General features: G+C 36.7%; 1 protein-coding gene across 3 annotated transcripts in view; it reads left to right on the top strand.

Annotated features, from left to right (window-relative positions):
* The window catches only part of arhgap22 (Rho GTPase activating protein 22), a 46970-nt gene extending 25613 nt beyond the window's left edge, over positions 1-21357 (top strand). For all 3 annotated transcript variants that reach the window (XM_022684789.2, XM_022684790.2, XM_022684791.2), the window contains 7 exons: positions 9511-9639; positions 13031-13238; positions 13437-13569; positions 13876-13949; positions 14039-14160; positions 15308-16184; positions 20068-21357. In XM_022684789.2, the coding sequence (XP_022540510.2) occupies positions 9511-9639; positions 13031-13238; positions 13437-13569; positions 13876-13949; positions 14039-14160; positions 15308-16184; positions 20068-20290 (1766 nt within the window). In that variant the 3' untranslated portion in view covers positions 20291-21357. The remainder of the gene's footprint in view (positions 1-9510; positions 9640-13030; positions 13239-13436; positions 13570-13875; positions 13950-14038; positions 14161-15307; positions 16185-20067) is intronic.
* Positions 21358-22692: the final 1335 nt, after the last annotated feature.

The following is a 22692-nucleotide window of genomic DNA, read 5'->3' as shown; positions in this document are numbered from 1 at the left end:
ACCACTGGCCAAACCACACCCTCTGCCTCAGGTCTCTCTACCTCCCTCTGTGTGTGTATGTGTGTGTGTGTGTGTGTGTGTGTGTGTGTGTGTGGTATTATTATGAGAATAAGCCATTAAAATTGTTTAATGGGCTTTTTTTTTTGGTAAATGTTAGATGGACTAAATTAGCTAAATGTCTAAATTACACTGACATACCAAAAGTCATAGGACAGAAACAGTGATGACATAGTAACTTTAAAAAAAAGTAATCCAATTATTACTACATTATGGATTACTTTAAAAGTAACTAAGTTACTTTCAAGTTATTTGCAATAAAGCAACAACTGAACGTCTTTCTTGTCCATCCTTTCAACGTGTCCAGCTGCACGCTACTTTCTACTCAGGAAAATAACAAAAAAATGACCCACAGTAATTTGAATAAGTAACTTTAATCTGAATACTGTATTGGAATTAGACGCATTAGATTACTCGTTACTTGTTATTTGATCACAAAAAAATTGTCAGATTAGAGTAATGCATTATTAAGTAGTGGGTTACTGGCATCACTGGACATAAATTAGTATTGTGTGCCATGACTTTTGACATGTCCAATAGAAGCTTTAGAACACTGCACTGTGGAATATGTGTTGTTGTTGGTGTTTGGCTTCCTGCATTGAATATGAATGTGATTTCTGTCAAGAGTCGCTTGTCTGTTCACATGGACAATTCTAGCCAGACACTGCTGGTCACGATCATTACCACCCAACACTGTGTACAGGTGTGGATATTCCCAAGCAATTCCCTGAAGTAACACTGTAAACTTGAAAACATGTTCAGTTTTCATACTGCTGTCCCATGACTTTTGGCATCTAAGTCAAATTCAGTGCTGTTCTAGTTATTTTCCAGATGACCTGTTTTTCTTTGCCAGGTTTTTCTTTGTCAGCACAGACGTTGTTGTAGTTCATCGCTAAGCTAAAATATGTTTTTTTGCAATTGCTAATTTATTTCTGTTTCTCTTTTACTATAGAATTCTTAATTATTTTAATTCATAATATGAATCTTTAGGTACTATTCTAAAAGGGCATATCACTGTGAACACATATTGAATACATATTATATTTAAGTAGTGATATACACCTCTATACGGCTCTAGAATAAATAAAGAGACCACTTTAGTTTCTGAATCAGTTTCTCTGATTTTGCTATTTATAGGTATATTTTTGAGTAAAATGAACATTGTTGTTTTATTCTGTAAACTACGGACAACATTTCTTCCGAATTTCAAATTATAATATTCTCATTTATAGAGCATTTATTTGCAGAAAATGGGAAATGGCTGAAATAACAACAAAGATGAAGAGCTAACAGATCTCAAATAATACAAAGAAAACAAGTTCATATTCATAAAGTTTTAGGAGTTTACAAATCAATATTTGGTGAAATAGCAATGGTTTCTAATCACAGTTTTTATGCATTTTGGCATGTTCTCCTCCACCAGTCTTACACACTGCTTTTGGATAACATTATGCCTTTCCTGGTGCAAAAATTCAAGCAGTTCAGCTTGGCTTGATGGCTTGTGATCATCCGTCTTCCACTTGATTATATATCAGAGGCTTTAAATTTTGTAAATTCAAAGAAACTCAATTTTTAGGTGCTTTCTTATTTTTTTCCAGAGCTGTATATGAGCAAAAGTGTAGGGACACTATACAGTCATTCGCTGTTTCCTACATAATCAAGGATATAAAAAAAGGGATCCTACTTTTGTTGAAGTAACAGTCTCTTCTGTCCATTGAAGGTTTTGGAGCATTGCTACGAGAATTGTTTGATTGCATTCAGTAATTAGAACTTTAATGAGGTAGGATGTTGGTTCATCACCAACCCACCTCATTCCCAACTCATCAGTTTCATCCCAAAGATAGAGAAAGGATAGAGCACCATCATTCCAAACAGCACAGTTCCACTGCTCCACAGCTAAATGCTGGCGTGCTTAATACCCCTCTAGCCAAGACCTGGCATTCGGCATGGTGCCAACAGGTTCATGTTTACTCTGCTCCAGAGAGTCCTATTGGCAGTACTTCTCTACAGGGACTAGACACATTGTGTCAGCAATGGATAAAGCTTAATGTAGCTAAATGCATTCACTAGAACGGGTGTCTACAAACAAACATTTGGACATATACTGTATTTTCTAGTGAATATGTACCAACAGTATTTAACACTGACCAGCTGCATGCTTCATTTATTCAAGGTTAACAGATGTCCCACAAGTACAGTAGCTGCATACTGAAAGATGCAAATTAGAATGTTGACAATGCCAGATGTTAAAATTAGGTAAAATTAGTTCTGTTAATTAAACATATGTTTAGAAAATAAAAAAGAATTTTGTACTTATACATATAGGTTTTAATCAATTTAATCAGTGGCCCTGTCATAGAAAATATGTGAGTTTGAATCCTAGTAATGGCTCAGACATCCCTAACATCCAGGGGGCATCTTCACACTGACCTCACTTTCTCTGGGAGGAAAGGATGGGCCTCTATCTCCCTCCGTCACTCAGCACGATGCTAGTCATTTCAGGCATCTGGGTGCTGATGTAATGGCATTGGCAATTAGCATTGCCCTCCAACCATACTGTGCTGTCTAATGATATTATGTTAGCAGCCATTCAAAGCAGCCAGTGAATTTTGCTTGGGTGCTTGTCAGTAGATTTTATCACATTTTTTAATTTTTTACGGTCTTCTTCTGCTAAAATCCAATATTTCTTGTTCTTTGTGAAATTCAATAGTTGTAGATGAATGCTGAACATGAAACTGTTCTTCTCTGCATTGTCTGCAGTAGCTAAGAAAAGAAACTGTTCAGAAAAACAAGTCAATCAGGAAAAGCACCGTGTCTACGTCAACCCATGAAATAGTATTCATGGCCTCGCCCACCTTGGCTCTGGACCGCCCACAGGCAAGGCTGACACTGTCTCGTCAGCTTACAGCTCTGTTTACACCAGCTAGTTGACTTTAGCTATCCTGTGTAAGTAACTGCAGGTTGAAATTGGATCTCCGGTGGATTCCACTTTTTACCAAGATCTTAAATGTACACTAGGGAAGCGAGGTTTGACAAGTTTGCACACCTTGACAAAACACCGGTCAAAAAGCGGGTTCCGTAAGCGAAGTTTAACTTTACCTAGCACACATCTTTACAACTAAGGCTGTATCTCTGAAAACATTTTGTCTTTTCAAGGGAAGGCAGGTAGCGTTTAGCTGCTGTAGCGCTTTTAGCCAATCAGAGGCTGTATGTTTGCATGTACAAATATTCATGAGCAAGATCTGAAATCCTGTCTTTCTTCAGAGACTTCTAATTCAGCAGGGTTATACAGAAACAATAAATAACAAAACACAATTATTAATATTTTTTAAATGTTACCAAATGCAGTTTTTGCAGAGTTTAGGGGGCATGTACTGCTGCCACCTTTAGTTGCTGCTAGTCCCTTTTGTATGTCTGCCATCAGTTTTGTCTTTAATAAGTGAAAAAAAAAAACGTTTAATTGTGAGTTGTGGGTTTTAAGTTGAGGTTGGGTGGCTGCCGTTTAACAATATTTCATTTTGTTGCCAAAAAAAAGCTCTTAAGGTGCCTTTAAGGTATGTTTTGGGTGATTATTCATCCATGCATTCTAATTCAGAAAGGAAAGCATAGCTCAGAATACTTAGAATTTATCCCTGAACTTTTGTTTCCAGTCATATCTCCAGTAAACACTACGGATGAACCAATCAGTTCAGAATTTTTTGGGGTTGATACCGATGTCTGATTGCCATACCAGTGCCAAACAAAGGTAAAGCTGAATGCTTTCTGGGATTTTTTTTTTTTAATGCATCGTCATGCAGGGCTTCTGTAGTAATTGTCTATAGTTATGAAATGCTCTTTATGTTAACCAACTTTCCAAATTATATTCTAGAAAATACAGCTCAGGGAAAAAATAATAGACCACTTAAAATTATGAGTTTCTTTGATTTTACCAAATTGAAAATCTCCAGAATATAATCAAGAGGAAAATGGATAGATGGATGACCACAAACCACCAGATCAAGCTGAACTGCTTAATTTTTTCCTCCAGGAGTGGCATAGAGTTATCCAAAAGCAGTGTGTAAGACTGGTGGAGGAGAATAGGCCAAGATACATGAAAACTGTGATTAAAAACCAGGATTATTCCACTAAATATTGATTTCTGGACCCTTAAAACTTGAATATGAATATGAATATGAACTTGTTTTCTTTGCATTATTTAAAGTTTGAAAGCACTGTATCTTTTTCATTAATTTGACCATTTCTCATTTTCTGCAAATAAATACTCTAAATTACAATATTTTTATAAAAAAATTGGGAGAAGTGTTGTCTGTAGTTTATAGGATAAAACCACTATGTTCATTTTACTCAAATATATAAAGTTGCAAATATGCAAAATTGGAGAAACTGATTCATAAACTGAAGTGGTCTCTTAATTTTTTTCCAGAGCTGTATATTTTAAAAATTAAAAACTGCCCCCAACTTGCAAGTCATATCTTGGAGCCCACTGTAAACACTTGGTCTAGCACAGATCTGTTTTGTACCCAACAATGCATCATATATTAAATAATGGGCAGAGAGTCTTGACATTGTTTAGTGCTCTCCACCCCCGGAATGTTAAAAATGCACATCACAGCTTTGGACCCTTTCTTATAAACAGTCCACAGCCATGACTTTCCATCATGCAGGAAAAATGCTGGCTGTCATAGTAAAAGCATTGTCCACCGTGGACAACACAATTCATGCATGCATTCTGGGAAACTGGTGGTCTTTGGATGGTTTGGCCTTGGGCTGAGCTGTTCACACCGGCGGCCGTGGCTTTCTGAAACATGGGGAACTCCACACTGCTGTTCAGAGCTGATATGGAGCCTGTCTGTACTCTGGTGGGAGTAGAGAGTGATAAAGTTTGGGGGTTGGATGCTCACTGCTGCCCTAGAAATATGTGAGGCCAGGCGTTTGTGTGGACAGTGAAAGTGCTGACCCAGATGGGCAGCGTTCATGACCGTGCATCAACACCCACAGTGAATTGCTCAGAAGTTAATTACATGGATGCATTTGTTCAGCTGAAAATAATGACTGAAGTTTATGCTGTTCCAGAAACAGAAAAGCAGTTAACCTGAATGAAAAAAAAACAGCACCAATCATTTCCTATTGTGAACCAAATTAATCGTTTTCACAGCTTGCAGGAACAGAAGCTTATTTTTATGTTTCAGCACATTTCTGATGCATAACTAAACTTCTGAGTTTTGCACATAATACACAAATGCAAGAGATTGATGATTTCAAGTCAAGTAGATGAAAACTACTTGACTTGACTTGATTTCGTTTCCAGTCCAAGCAGTAGAACAGCAGCATCAGACTACAAATTCAGACTACAAATAATTAAATTATTAAATTATTTAAAACATGTAGTTGTTTAACCACTAGTATATTTTTACAGCTAAAGCCCTATCCAGATGGAATTCGTTTCTCAGGAAGACTCAGTGATAAAACTCCTGCATCCGGACTGCAATTAAAAAACAGAAGGACCAGTGAAGTTTTTTTGGATTTCTCAGTCATATGACATCACGTTCAGTAGCTTTTCCATTTCCACTCGCTGTTGTGTTTATGTGGATCTCTGTGGAAATGTGTGCCCAAAGTATTATTACGGTGTGTGGCAGTGGACTAATAGCTATTATATTAAACGTGAGGTGACAAAACTGACGAGAGTTGTGCGTCCGGACGAGAATAAAATTATCGGAGTTCAGCGAAAAACAGTAGGTAATTCAGACTAAAATTTTCTCAGAGGACATCTGAGAAAAACACGTACATGGTTGTTCCAGACGGAAATAAAATCCCAGAGGACCCCCCATAAAAGAGAAAATTACCCCAGGACCGTGTGCAGGTTAAAAAAGAGGAGGTAGTGGTGGAGAGTAGCAGTTGTTATGAAGTGGAATGTATATATATATATATATATATATATATATATATATATATATATATATATATATATATATGCAATCGTATGGTGCGCATCAGATTTGAATGGACTATACTGTATAATCCACAATGATATTTTGATGATTTAAAAGCAGTCTATTTTGTGAAGCTTTAAGGGTTTTTTAGAGTTTGTATACATTTCTTGCATTATTATTATTTCATACCAACTTAGAGTGTTGTTAAGTTAAATAAAGCTTTACCATTTTTTTTTCTGAAGTAGTATATTTATATTTTGGTTTATGCAAAAATATTAAAATATTTCTCAGGGTTTTGTCATTATTCCAATACCATTATCATTTTTAGGGACATATCGTCTATCCCTACACAATTTGTTTTACCACCAGATTTGCATAGATTTTAGCCATTTATTTTTCTACCATCTGTGACATGCCTGGGTGTTTTAGTGCTGGTGGGCTTTGTCCAAGCCCTTGCCCGTGTCATTACAGGAAAAAGGCGACTGTATTCTGTTAGTCTGAAAAGCTTCTGTACTGCACCTTCCACTCCCTCTACCCCCAATTCAGTCAGCCCCTCAGACAGAGCAGGGCAGGGCCAGACTGCAGCGTCCTCAGGGAGCCGTATGTGTGTCATCTCACACAGACCCATCGCTAGCTGACAAAAGCCAGATACTGATGGCACATGTGTCATAAAGGAAGGGTCAGGTGGATTAGAACAGGGATCTCTGAAAAAAAACACACACAAAATAAATTAATTACAACAAATGAAAGGAAAAAATACTAACAAATACAAAGAACTGAAGCAACAGATATGTTAAATTATTCTACTCTGTATTCTACTGATGAACATGCTCTATATACAGCTCTGGAACAAATAAGAGACTCCAAAACCTCTGGAATATAATCAAGAGGAAGATGGATAGATGGATGACCACAAGCCATCAAACCAAGCTAAACTGCTTGTATTTTTGCACCAGGTGTGGCATAAATTTATCCAAAAGCAGTGTGTATGACTGGTGGAGGAGAACATACCAACATGCAAGAAAGCTGTGATTAAAAACAAGGGTTACTCCACCAAATACTGATGTCTGAGCCATTTCTAATTTTTTGCAAATAAATGCTCAAAATGACAATATTTTTATTTGGAATTTGGGAGTAATGTTGTCTGTAGTTTATAGAATAAAACAACAATGTTTATTGTACTCAATCATATACCAGTAAATAACAAAATCTGAGAAACTGATTCAGAAATTTTATTTTTTCCAGAGCTGTGTCTAAGTATTCTTTATCTCTGAAGGTACAGTATATAAATCCCTATGTAGAAACCCATGCGACCACATTACTCTGTTGTAGGTCATAAATCCATTCTGTCGCTGTTTCCAAAACTAACGTTTAAATTTTAGTCAAAGTTCTGCTTTTGTCTGATGTAAATGTCTGAAAACAGGGATGATGTCATTCTTACAACTAGTGATCTTTTTACTTTGATTCCATCTAGTGGTCAGTCACCACATTACAACCACACTGTGAATATTATTTCAGCCACTTTAGAATATTATACATACATAAGGTAGCTGTGGCAGCATTTAAAAGGGAAAAGTCATTTGATTAGCGTAATGGCTGTTTACAGGTCATTATAATTTAGCTGTGTAAGTAATGTGGGTGATTAATGGGAGTGTAATGGCTCGGGGGATAGGATTGGATGTGGTCTTGCCTCTGATTGACAGAAACCTGACTCAGCTGCTTGGACAATTAGTTTCAATTTTACATGCAGCTCGTCATTCATTAGTGTTTGCCTTACTGTACGTAATATCGTCTATACGTGAGAGAGTACTGTACACTGTGTCAACTTACTGTATAAATAAAAACCACAAACACAGAATTTGATTTTTACTTCAGATAGAGGCATAATAGTTGGCATGAAAATGATGAAAGTTACTAGACATAGCACTACAGTAATCATCTTTCTGAGCTAAATAAGAGCACAGTAACATTCTAAGTTGGTCCTTCTTCTTCAATACTCTATCCACGTTGTACATTGTGTGTACACTGAAGCTACCACCACCTTGCCTAACAGTTGATACTGTGTTTTTGGAGATTTTTTGCTTCTCTCCTTCTCCACATCTGGGCGGCAGCGTCTCAGTCTATGTAGTTATCAAATTTGCTTGCCTGTAGAACATGTCAGCCGGACACTTCTGAGAAGGTTCACTGTTATTCCATGTTTTCGCCATTTGTGGATAATGGGTCTCAGTGTGGTTCGATGGAGTACCAAAACTTTAGAAATAGCTTTATAACCTTTTCCAGACTGATGGACCTGAATTGCTTTTGTTTCTCATTTGTTTTTTAATTTCTTTAGATATTTATTGGCCATGATTTCTAGCTTTTGAGTATCTTTTGTTCTACTTGGTCTGCTTTGATTAAGCGATTACTTGATTGAGAACAGGTGTGTCAGTAATCAGGCCTGGGTGTGGCTAGAGAAATTGAACTCAAAGTGTGATAAACCACAGTTTTTTAAATTTTTAACTAAAACATAAAACATAAACATAAAAATAAGCTTCTGTTCCTGCAAGCTGTGAAAACGATTCATTTGGTTCACAATAGGAAATGATTGGTGCTGTTTTTTTTTCATTCAGGTTTTTTTAATTGGGGGCAAACATATTTTTACCCAAGGCCATGTTTGATTAGAATTTTTGTCTCCCTAAACTGAATTTTGTGTTTACTTGTGTTTAATGTTAGTCTTTGACTAATATTAACATTTATTTGATATTTGATTTGAACTTAATATTTAAGAGTGACAAACAAACATGGAAAAAATAAGAAATCATCATACACTACATGTCCAAATTCTGTGGACACTGACAGCTCTAACCATGTCCAATTCCAAGTGTCTAAACTAGGGCTGTAAAGCATTTCAGCAGTGGGCTGTGAAGCAGAAGATCTACATTCTCTGGAGTGACTGGATCTCTGTTCAAAACCTCTAAAATGAGTAAAATAGTCTTTGTAATCCAGATGTAATCATCCAACATCAGTACATGTTCTCACTAATACTTGTGCCTGAATCTGATTAAATCTTTTCAAAAAGATTCTAAAATCAAGTGGATTTTTTTAAACAACATTATATTAACATAGGACCACATGATTACTGCAATGTGAAGAACATGAATGTAACTGAGGAATAATCATTGATTTTTAGATATACAGACAAACATACAAATAAAAATGCAACAAAAAACTATAAAAATCTGAATGAGTAAATACAAAAAATGAAAATGAAAAAAAAACTCAATTGTAGGAAATAAACTCAAAAAGGAAATAAAATGGATTTCATAGGGCCCTTTTAAATTCCATATCAAATCTGAACTGGTTTCGATGTGGATGAATTATTAATGTGTGATATTTATCTTCCATTTGAGGTGTCAGAGCAGTCTTGCTGTTATGAGGTCATTATTTCTAGATCAGTTAGTAAATAATAAAAGAGCTTTATTAAATGATAAATGTTATATCTGACAGTCTCTCTCTCTCTCTCTCTCTCTCTCTCTCTCTGTAGGCGGAACAGGAGAGAAGGACAGATCCGCTCTGAGCCATGAAGCCTTCCTCCTCATGGCAAACTCCCAGAATGACATGGAAGACTGGGTCAAAGCCATCAGGCGCGTCATCTGGGCTCCTTTTGGAGGAGGTAGCACATTCAGCGGAACTACACACATTCACCAAGCCCACACACACACATTCAGAGGGCTCACACTGACACTTTCTCCCACGAACCTGCGTCGCAGCTTGTCTTTTTTTCTGTTTTTATCCTTGACGTTCCTCAGCGCAACGAGTGCAGTGGAGCATGTGCCTGTTTTTCTATTCTGGACCTGTTGACTGATGGCTGTATCTGGCACTGTCTCTGTGAGATGAGATCATTTGCTGCTTTGCTGATAGAGATGCCTTCACTGGAGCCCAAGCACACTAAAATAACAGCCAGACTCACTGCATCCATTGCCAAAACATTATGTAGTGTTAGGCATTGTGTTACAGACATTAACTGTGTGGTTATTTTAGCTTAGCTAACAGACAGATCTGAAATAATAATAATGGTATAGGTAATGAAATAGAGGTATCCAGTTGGAATGCACCTAAAATAAAACAAAAATGGCCCAAATCAAAACCAAAATAAATTTAAATATTTGACAGAAGGCTGAAATCCTAATACTAAATATGTTTTTTAATGTAATATAATTTTGCCATTTTTTAAGTCTTGTATAAATATAATAGGAAAAATAGGACAAAAATGTGTATTAAATGCCCGAAATTGTCATTTTAAGATTTTTTTTTGGCATTATTTAAAAAAAGGTAATTGACTTAAGTATAAAGTATATTTATATATATATATATATATATATATATATATATATATATATATATATATTAATGATTAAAAAGTCAGTATACTGTCTAATTTATGTTAATGAACACGTACAGTAAACAATATTGAGGTCAGCTAAAATTATTATAAGTTTTATCCATTTATTGGACAATAAGTTGATGCCTTAATTATAGAGACAGGTCTGATTCCAACAGGCATACAAACAAAGCACAATATGACTTAAATAAATATAAATAAGCCAAATACTTCTGTTTGCCTAGTGTTTGGTGCATCCCTGGAGTCCAAGAGCATCCTTATTATTTGTGATCTTCTACAATTTAGCTGTGGTCCATAACTTTGTACTGTTCCTACAGATAGATTGGTCCAGTGTACACCCATGCTTCTAAAAACAACACCTCTTGTCTTTCCCTGCCTTAATCCGTCTAATCCGTTGTATTCCAGGACAGCCATCCACTGTATCACTACAGGAGCATCCCTTTAGGACAGAGTATAATAAGCTCTATATAGTTATTGGAACACGAACAAACATGAACGGAATATTTCATATTTATCTTGTCTGCTTTGCTGTAAGATAAGACCCTGAAGCGGATGGTCTTTGTCACTTTCTGCTCCAGACGCTCGTTTCTTTATAAGCTTACAGACACAACAAGGCCCTCCTTGTTATCGTAAATAGCTCTGTCACTTATTTAGAGACTGTGTAGCTGACAGACACATCCCAACCACAGCTTGATCCTCTCCGGTGTTTACAGTCCTTTTTTACACCGGCTGGACCAATCACAGGCAAGATGATATCTGTCTGTCTGAGTGCCTGTGGCTCATTCTCACTCACTCTTCCAGTTTAGATTACAGCTCGTATGGGAAAATGGCAGAACAGAGCTTCCTTTGTGGATTAATTGGACATCCGTAACGCATATGTCTGCACACATATACAGTCTGCTGTAGGTTGGTGTGCGACGTGGACGTCTGCCAGCTTCAGACACCCTGCATGGATCTGTAGCGTATCTCATGCCTCAGGTTGGGGCTCTGCTGCTGTGCAGCTCCTGTCTGTTCACGCAGCCTGGCGTGTGTGTGCTTCCTGGAAGCAGAGTTGTGCACCACAGTCGCCGTCGAGGCAGAGGTAGGAGATGGCAGGGTCAAAGTTAGCAGTGTGCTCAAGACCACTGAAGAGGTTCGTAGGGGCGGATGCATGTTGTGGAGTGGTGGTGGCTTTTTAACTACTGAAACATTAGGCTTGTTTCTATTTTTAGATCTTATCTCAGGGTTTATTTTATACATTCTTTAAAATAAAGGTCCCTTAGATAGTTTGACTGAGGGATGCCAGAGAAAAACTATTTTTTTCATGGAGAGTCAAGAAACGACAAATTACTCAATTAAATAAAGCGTTCAGCATCACTTTTCATGCTTTGTATTAATGTTCTCATTTCCTAGCTATAGTTACTCTTCTTCAAAAACTGTCTGTTGTTTTTCAGCTGAAAGAGAAGAGCTGTACAGGGCTAGGATTGTTTGTTTACTGTACTTTTCGCATTATAAGGCGCCCCAAAAATCCTTTAATTTTACCAAGAATCGTCAGTGCACCTCATAATCTAAAAACTGCATTCAATTAAATAATGTGTTCAGCATCACTTTTCATGCTTGGTATTATTTCTCTCATTTCCTTCCCTTCTTCAGAAACTGTCTGTTTTTTTTTCAGCTGAAAGATATGAGCTGTACAGGGCTAGGATTATTTGTTTACTGTACTTTTCGCATTATAAGGCGCACCAAAAATCCTTTAATTTTACCAAGAAACATCAGTGCGCCTTATAATCTAAAAGCTGCATTCAATTCAGTTACGTGTTCAGCATCAATTATCATGCTAAGTAGTATTTCTCTCATTTCCTTCTCTTCTTCAGAAACTGTCTGTTGTTTTTCAGCTGAAAGATATGAACTATACAGGGCTAGGATTGTTTGTTTACTGTATTTTTCGCACTATAAGGCGCACCAAAAATCCTTTTATTTTACCAGTTGTCAGTGCGCCTTATAATCTGGTGAGCCTTATTTTACCAGTCAGGTTGTAAGAAGCAGTAACGTCACTTAAGTGATAAAGAGCTAAGCGCTAGCTCTGTCGCTGTTCAGTATTATTATCGGCCTGTATCCAGTAATCCAGTAGACCTTATGTTTGAAAATAGACCAGAAAATGGGTCTACTACTATTGAGATAACTTTATGACTAAATTGTACTAAATAATAAATATATTAGTAAAATAGCACTACCGAGGTAACTTTATGACTAAAATTCCACTGTTGAGGTAGCTAGCTCATCAAATGTGTGACTAGAATAGCACTGCTGAGGTAACTGTATTGTGCTTTGTTGGTGTGTCTGCTGAAATATTAAATGTTCAGTTTGTAATAAATTAGGTTAAATAGTAGTTCTGTACTTGCTTTTTCTTTGAAATGTAAGACAAAAACATTTAGGCTATTACCTTAATTTGCTGTTGAAAAAAAATTAAATGTTACAATTTTACAAATGTCAAGCTTCTTCTTTTTTAGTGTCTATAGCTGCTGCACATACAGACAAAGAAACATTCATAAAAGAAATTTGTGAATTGCAGTTTTGTACCTCTTGTCATCATATGATCAAACAAAAATAACTTTATCACACACTCCTTTTGTCCACACTGCATACTGCTGATATTTATATTGTTAGTTTGTCTGAATCCTAGGGATTTTTGGCCAGCATCTGGAGGACACAGTGCAATATGAGAGGAAGTTTGGGCCCCGGCTGGCCCCTCTGCTGGTGGAGCAGTGTGTGGACTTTATACGGGAGCAGGGTCTGAAAGAGGAGGGCCTCTTCCGGATGCCTGGACAGGCCAACTTAGTCAAAGAGCTTCAGGATGCTTTTGACTGTGGTGACAAACCTCTGTTTGACAGGTAGGATGAGGAGTTACCAGCTCTCAGTTCAGAAGCATTATAATCCCTAAATCTCAAAAAGTATTGCTTTCAATTGACCTTTAGCCATTTAACTTGACTAAGTTCATTATTTTGTTATGCCAAGCTATTAATAAAGGTGTGTTTACGTGGGCACAAGGTAATAATATTAATAATAATCCTGTGCATCTTCTCTTGCAGTAACACTGATGTTCACACTGTAGCATCTCTGCTGAAGCTCTATCTCAGGGAGCTGCCTGAGCCCGTTATCCCCTTTAACAAATATGAGGATTTCCTCACCTGCGCCCAGCTGCTACTCAAGGACGAAGAAGTGGTAAGAAAAAAATCAGATCATACATTTTGCTTACATATCACGTTTATACACCTCATGTTCATTTGTTGATGTGTAAAATGAACTGACTACATTAGAAATTGCATGATATACAGCTCTGGAAAAAAAATACAGACATACAAACATTTCTCCCAAATTCCAAATAAAAATCATTTAGAGCATTTATTTGCCGAAAATGAGAAATGGCTGAAATAAAAAAAGCTGTATAGGATACTTCAGATAAAAAAATAATTCCAAATTATAATCTTAATTATAGATATTTTATGGTTAATTTTATCTCTCTTAAAGGGTCTCAGTGAGCTTGCACAGCAAGTGAAAACTCTCCCCCAGGCCAATTACAACCTACTGAAGTACATTTGCAAGTAAGTAAATACATAGTTTGATAGATATATTTGTGCCCATGCATTTCACTGTATTTTAGCTTTGCTGTGTTTTCTATATCTTCAATTAGATTCTTGGATGAGGTTCAGTCCCACTCAAGTGAAAATAAGATGAGTGTTCAGAATCTTGCAACAGTATTTGGACCAAATATTCTCAGACCTAAAATGGAGGATCCTGTTACAATGATGGAAGGTAAGGAAAACAACTTATCAGCCAGCTTTGATTTGAGTACCCAGAATGAGTGAAATGTAGTAATACCTGGTGCAAGGCCAGAAATCATAAATAGATAAAGCACAAGGCTATTGTTGACAACCTTGGAGATGTGCCTAAATCTCTGACCATGAGCTGCTTTTAAAACTACACTGTGGCAGCTTTGGAACTAACTGTGGAAAAGAGTACTGGGGAGCATGGTGACATGGTGATATGTTTATGTATATTGCATTTTAAGGTAGATGCAAGCTGCAGGAGAGCATTGTGTCTTTCAGTTTTGACTTTAAATGAAAGTTTTAAGTGCTTCTATTTTTGCAGAAGTTGTTAAAATCAGTACTATTTGTCACGTACTGAAATACCTGTGTACATGCAATACATTTAGCTTGTAGTATCTGATCTAATAGAAAGGGGATACATCCTGAAAATAAAAAGTGCAGGTTCAGAAGGTTAAGCGTTATGTCCTGTAAACACCTAGTAAAATGAGGATGATCTTGCAACTGTATGTGGGACCTTTGAAAATAACATTCTTACAAATTGAAAGCTGTAAATATAATTATGTTATTTTGGTCCATGTTTGAAATAGTTTTCTCTGATCTAAATGAGATTGCATATTTCCCTTTATGAGGTGATGGTACCTCATAAAGTGAGACATTATTTACATTTGTTCATATGTCTAAATGAAATGAAATGAAATATTAAGTGCTGTTTGCCTGTACACATTGTAGTCTTATGATTTATAGACTTTATTAAATTGGGAGTAACTGGGTGATTGAGACTGAGCCAGAAACTTGCATACGTTGTAAGCTCAATTTTCAGTGATTGAAAACTGTATTTATGTGGCAGGAGGCCAAAACACATCAACAATGAACTTTATAGAAAAATAACTCTCCAAAGAGAGCATGAAGAAGAAACACTGAGAGGAGCTGAGACTTAAAAGTGATTTTTTTTCCTCTGGTTTATTCTGTATTTCTGAATGAAGAAAAATACATTTGAGACAAAACCTTAAATTTAAAGAATGTATTTGGTTCAGAGTGTAAGAGATCCATGGGACCTTCGAGGACTTTGAGTGTCCTTTGGTCACTGAACCCAAAAATAAACTAATGCCTTGTATTTCTTGATTTCTTGTCAGGAACCTCTCAGGTGCAGCACTTGATGACAGTGCTGATCAGTGAGCATGAGCGACTGTACGGCAGCATGGAGTCTGAGACTTCCTTAGAACAGAGAGAGGCCTCTCAGGGTCAGCGCTTTATGGTGGGTTGGATTTCAGAGGAGGAGATCCAGCGTTGTCCTTCTTCCAGCCAAACATCCAGCCTTCCTGACCATGTGGGAGGCAGTGCTACATCTCTGGACATAAATACAGGTGCACTAACTACTGCCAAACCAGCACCTCAGGGAAAAGCTGGGGTGGCGGACAGCCCCAGCAAGCAGGCCAAGTCCCTCCCTTCATGGAAGTACTCTTTTAAAAGCGGAACGGCACGGGCCCAGACGCCTAAAATCGGGGGCTCCTCTGTGGACGTGTCCAGTCTGCCCAGCACTGGGAACTGGCTGATGAATGGACTGTCCTCACTGAGAAGCCATCGCCGTACATCTTCAGGAGAGAGAATGGGCAAAGACTCACCGCTGTCCCATCGCCTGTCTACCTATGATAACGTCACCTCATCCAGTCTGAGCGTGCCCAGTGTGGCCAGCACACCCTGGTCCACCTCCTCCTGTGAGATATCAGTGGCAGACTCAGTGGGAAGCGACCCCTCTGGACTGAACTCTGGAAAGGGGACGTGGTCAGAGGCGGGCTCGGCTAGAGAGAGGGTGGAGGAGAAAGTGTCAGAGGTCACGCAGAGTAGTGAAGCACTGGAGCTGTGTGTAAGCAGTGCAGGATGCAGTGAAAATGGGACTTTGGACGTGTCAGGAGATCAAGATGACAACTCGCAAGCACTTAACAGCCTCGTATTAGAGCTGAAGGATGAGCTGAAGAAACAGAAGATTAGTTATGAATCCCGGATACGAAAGTAAGTGGAAATGTATTCCTTTTAGACCCTCCATCCATTACTATGGACTTCATGTATTTTCTTTATTTTAAATGTTTTGTTGCTCCTAACAATATTTGAGAGCTGTTGTCCATCAGACCAGACCATGAACCAGCCAATGAACAAGTTTTTAAAACCAATGAAACATTAACTTGGCCCCACCCACTGCAAAAACACTGGAAAACCAGTAGTGCTTGAACCATTGAGGCAAAGTAACAGCTAATTTTGATTCATTTACTGTGATTTAGAACACTTATTAATCATCTTTTTGTTACTGTTTATGGGTTATATATGAAATAAATCGTATTCCAATTCCAATGCAATGGAAATTCTTGAAATTCGTGATTGAGCTACTGAGGTCTGAGTTTCTCCTACTGAAATCTCCATTTCTCCACCAGCCGCTCGCGTTCACAATTCAGTGTGAAACTGAGCCAGATCCTCTTGTAGAGGCTGTACTTGTGACGTAAGTACATAAAGACGTGTGACGTGGCAAGAAGAACTCCTGCAAAACGCGACCCGAGACCACAGTTTTTAGAATGAATATATTATGCTTAGCAGGGATGGTCGTTTCAGCTCACTGGAACAAATAAGCACAATATTTTATCCCTCCTTCACTCAGAAATGCGTAATAAATATGGATGTATCAATATTTTCAGTGCATGGGACTCAAAAATACAAAAATATATATTTTTTTATTATTTGGGGTTATCACTGCAAGTAAAATTAATACAATTGAGACATTTTATTTTCATTACCTAGCAACAAAAAAAAAATGTCAGTGCTATAATATGATTACTAACTTTATTAGCAGGGATCATTTATGATATCAGATACTTAGTGGTATATATCCAACTATAATACTAAGCGTCTGAGTCCTTTAAAGTACAATAAATTCATCAGTAATTGTCATCTAATACACTATCTTATCCAAAAGCTATTTTAAACAGCCACCCAGCCAATTAATCAAAATAACACATTTATGGCCAAATAGCAAATTTTTTAAAGCCTAGTTTTAGACTATATTCAATATGGACAATCTCCTTTTTTAAAACCATGTGTAATCCAGAACTAGGAATAATTCCTCTTTTCTTAGAAAATCCTCACTATGCTTAGCAAATTAGGTTGCACAGTTATTCTGTCTTTCATAAGTCAAACAAATAGAATCAATAGTGTGACCACCGCTTTGGACTTACCCATGTCCGGACTTAGTAACAGTCCGCTTGACAGCAATTATAACTTGCAAATGCATTTTGTAGAAACCCGAAATTTCATACATTTCCTGTAATTTGATTGTATTCCTCTTACTTTGGTGTAGAAGGTCTGGTTTGTCTGGTATGCTTGGTTGATGTAATATTTATTCACAATTGTTGTATAATGTTTAGGGCAGGGGTCTGTGAGAGCCATGCCAAAAGCTTGAATTTTGTTTTTACTGGTAGTCCGTGATTGTTTTAGGGTATTCTTGTTTTAGCCTTAGCCTGATGGCATAACATTTGTATCTCAAATTGGATGGTACTTACTGGTAGTAGAAACTATTATTTTCTATTTGCTATTATTTTTATAGCTTTTTTAGCCTTCCCCTGCCCTCCTATTGCCTGCTTAGACATTTTATAAAGTGCCCAAATGTTTACATAAGACTGTGTATAATTGGATATATACCAGTAAGTATATCTGATATCAGAAATCATTACTGCTAATAAACTTAATAATAATATTATAACACTGATATTTTGTTTCATGGTGAAGTTGCTGATGTGCTGCTGAGGGCCACAAAGGGGCAGCAGTCACCATGAAACCATAAGTAATCTGATTTATTGCAGTAATTCCAGTGTTTTCCAGTAGCAGCTGAAAAGAGTACACAGTGAGAAGTCAGCCAAGATGTGATATCTGATCCATCCAGCTTTTAGTTGTTGTTGTTTTTTTTTTTTTTTTTTAGGATTTCTGTGTTCAAAGGACAGTCCACAAAAAACATTTAAACTCTGTTAGATATGATTACATAAACAGCTCTGGAAACAATTAAGAGACCACTTCTAAATAATCAGTTTTTCAAATTTTGCTATTTATAGGTATATGTTTAAGTAAAATGAACATCATGTTTTATTCTATAAACTACAGACAACAATTCTCCCAAATTCCAAATAAATACATTGATATTGTCATTTAGAGCATTTATTTGCAGAAAATGAAAAATGGCTGAAATAACAAAAAATATGCAGAGCTTTCAGACCTCAAATAATGCAAATGAAACAAGTTCATATTCATAGAGTTCAGAAATCAATGTTTGGTGGAATAAGTTTACATGCAACAGTTTACATGCATCTTGGCATCTTCTCCTCCACCAGTCTTACACACTGCTTTTGGGTAACTTTATGCCTCTCCTGGTGCAAAAATTCAAGCAGTTCAGCTTGGTTTCATGGCTTGTGAACATTCATCTTCCTCTTGATTATATTCCAAAGGTTTTCAATTTGGTAAAATAAAAATAACTTTTAAGTGGCCTCTAGTTTTTTTTCAGAGCTATATATATTCTTTTTTTTACAGTATTTATCTTGGCAAAAAATGTGTTTTATTTGGTTCAAATACAGATGTTTGGTTCCTCTTCATTAAAACTATTGGTTGTATCGATTAGTTAAATTCCTCCCTCAGTGCTTGACTACTTAATGAAGTGTACTTACCGGTTTGTCTAATCAATACTAACAAAGTGTTGATTAGGTGAACCAAGTACTGAATGGTAATACTGAACAGCCTCACGGATTGATTTACAAATTATTTACTTAACCAGAGAAATCTAAACCATAACAAGAACAAAAACAAATATTTTAGTATGATTTCTTTGTATTTATTTTAATGTAAATTTTGGCTAAACCGATAAATGCTTGTCTTGTTCAATAGTTTTAAATAGAACATTCTCCTGTGCCCTAAGACTGCTGTACAGGGCAGTAATATGATACAGGCAAGAGCAGATGTTCTTGAGCTAGTTGCAGGCCTTGTTGATGTCACCTCAACTTCCTATCTATTTTCATCATCCTCACCTTGTTATGTAGGTTAGGACAGAAGCTATGGAATCCCTTGTTCTTGTGGACATGTTCCAGTTTTCCTAATCACTTCTGTGTTTTTAAGCCAAGGTCAAGAAAACATTCCAAAGCCACCAGAGTCTTACAGTGTTGAGGGGGAATAAAGAAATAAAACAAGGAGTTTTACAAGGAGAACTAGAGCAGCATCCGTACAGGACATTTTGAGACTATGTTACATGATATTGTCCAAAGTACCATGAGATTGCTGCTCCTGACTGTAAAGATTTTTCTTAAGGCTTGTTTTGTTTAAGCAATAATGTTCAAACTGGCAAGTGTTTAACAATGTTTAACACTCCAATAATAGACAAAATATATTTTTATCTCCATAAACATTATCCTAAATCAGCTGATCTAAATATAAGCAATATTATATTAATAATACAGCCCAATCATGCAATAATTAATCAATTAAATGTACTGTAATATACATTTTTCATTATACTGCCCAATACTAGGAGGAACCAAGACTAAGTAAGAGGAACCCATCCTCCTCTGGTCGACCCAGACAGCACAAACAATTAACAGAACATAATTAACTGTACAAATAGATAATAGGGGGCTTTAGTTAATTTAGAAACAGCAGGGCAGAGGAGTTTCCCTCTTTATGTTCCACTAAATTTTCTTTTGAAAAAGGAGAGTTCAAGAGTGATTGAAACTCACAATGTGTCACTTCCTTTTACCAGCCTCTCTTTATTCAGCTATTCCTAGATACAGTTTTACATTTAATAGCAGTTTTAAATTGTTTCAAAGTTTATTGTTTTAATAAACTCTTTTTTTTATGTCCTTTTTTTTTCTAGGTTGGAAGAGACGAGTATGTTGTTACGTGAGCAGCTGGACAGGCTAGAGGAGGAGGCAGACCAGGAGAAGAAGAAATACAGAATGTTGGAGATTAAACTGCGGAACTCTGAGCGGGCCCGTGAGGACGCAGAGAACAGGAACCGACTACTGCAGAGCGAGATGGAGGAGTTCTTCTCCACTTTAGGAGATCTAACACTGGGGACAAGAACGAGTAAAATGTGACACTTACCGTGGAGAGATTCTGTTGTGGATGTGCTTGTTGTGGATGGAAATTTTATTCTCTTTACTCATGTATCATGGGTATTATGAGGTGGTGATGTGCTGTTTTGTTACAGCAACTTGATCAACTCTTCTCTTATGTAGCAAAATCTATTTCCTTTCCTCTCCTCATTCTTTAGTCTGAAGTTTTATGATATGTTTAAATTATTATTCTCATTATCAGAATCTCAAAGGCCTCTCTTCCAGTATGCACAGATGATACCAAAGCATGACTTCCGTGATTGTTTGCAATTGATGTAATTGCCTCCTCACAGCGCTTTTCATAAGGCTGATCATTTCCATGTCAGTGCCTTTTGCGTTGATGCATGGTATTGAGAAAATACTGCTTCACCACAGATACGGTTATTTAACGCTTTCTCATTATGCCCGTTCCTAATTCCACTTTTCAGAGCTTCTGCACAAGTCTGTGTTGTTTGAAGTCTGTGACTTCAAACTGACTACAGCCGTCCATCTTGACACTAGTCCACTTTTAAATACAGGAAATGGACGGCAGTAAACAGTAACTGGCTTTGTTATGATGACTGTTACACACACACATCCTTTGGCAGTCCCATTTACTGTATCTTAGGTAAAAGTACTATGGTAAAATGTTACAGGCGAAGATTTTAATTTTGACTTTCTAAAAAAATCTATTTAGGCCACTGGTGTGTCCATAGTAATAGGATTATTTATTGCAACTAATTTACTATATAACTTATTTCTCAGGTGGTGTTTCTTAAAAAAACAAACAAACACAAAAACAAAACACACTGAATAAACTTGCTGTCTTTCTGGTAGATGGTGGAAATGAATATAAAAGACGTTAAATACTTGACCGTGAATTGTAGTAGACAGTCTTTGATTATGTGATGAATTTGTGTATGCTTTAAAATGTTCTCGTGGTTGTTTTCCCCTCATGAAAGTGCCAAAGTAGAGGTCTTATGAAATGGGTATTGCTTTCTTATCATGGATCACTTGAAATGAAGTATAACTGCAAAAGGTAAAAATAATAAACTTCTCATCATACAGTGTCACAGAACCTCTTCATGTTCCTTCCATTTCTGTCAAAATCCTATAGTAAGTAAGCACTTACTATGAAGGACTTACTATATTATGAAAATATATAAAATGCATTGTTTGGAAACACTTTCCTTTTACACGTTGTTGTGAAAAGGTACACTGACATGGGATACCAGTATGCAAACTGATCATGAGGTGTTTCCTCAGTGGATGGCTTTGGAACCCCAAACCTGTGTAAGTTGTGAGGTTGTATAAGTTGTGAGTGAAGTTAAACATTAGCCAGAGTGCTCATGGCAAGGCAACGTGAATTATAGACATGCATTTGCTCGCAGTCTGAATCTGTGCGCATTTTAAACACTTGAAAGTGATTGCATCTTAAACCAAAACATATCAATGCATAAAATGAAAAACAAGAGAACAAAAAAGCATGTGATAGATACTCTATGGAGTAATACATTGAAGTTATTGCTCCCTTCCTTAAGGCAGCAATAACTGCAACCAAACATTTTCTATAGTTGTTTATTAATATCTCAAAATGATATGGATGAATTCTGCCCCACTAATCCTTGCAGTACCATTTAAATTGATTCACAAATGACGTATACAGTCACTTGTGAATCAGACTATACAGCTCTGGAATAAAAATAGGAGACCACTTTAAAAGGATGAGTTTCTTTGATTTTACTAAATTGAACACCTTTGGAATATAATCAAGAGGAAGATGGATGGCCATCAAACTAAGCTAAACTGCTTGAATTTTTGTACCAGGAGTGACATAAATTTATCCAAAAGCAGTGTGTAAGACTGGTGAAAGAGAACATGCGAAAGAGGTGTGATTAAAAACCAGGGTTATTCCACCAAATATTAATTTCTGAACTCTTAAAACTTTATGAATATGAACTTGTTTTCTTTGCATTATTTGAGGTCTGAAAGCTCTGCATCTTTTTTGTTATTTCAGCCATTTCTCATTTTCTGCAAATGAATGCTCTAACTAACAATATTTCTATTTAAAATTTGGGAGAAACAGGCGTGGTCTCTTATTTTTTTTCCAGAGCTGTATAATAAGAAAATGATTTCAGTTATTTTGTAAAACAGTACACATCAAAATACAATTTTAAATGTTATCTTTAGTATTATACACCTACAGGCCAAATGTCAGGGGACACACAACTATTTTTTTTTTTGCAAAACCCAAATTAAAATGCAGCAGAAACCCTGCGAAGTAGAGTTTAGATCCTCGGGTCGGGCTCAAGAAAATGGTCTATGGCGTAGGTGTCTCATTTTTTTAACGATATTTTTCACAATCACAATATAGCAAATGAACTAATCAAACTGTTTTTTCTTAA

Source organism: Astyanax mexicanus, chromosome 7, assembly GCF_023375975.1.
Source record: "Astyanax mexicanus isolate ESR-SI-001 chromosome 7, AstMex3_surface, whole genome shotgun sequence".
Taxonomy (NCBI): domain Eukaryota; kingdom Metazoa; phylum Chordata; class Actinopteri; order Characiformes; family Acestrorhamphidae; genus Astyanax; species Astyanax mexicanus.
The sequence above is the reverse complement of the archived record's forward strand: the minus strand, read 5'-3'. Positions and strand labels throughout refer to the sequence as shown.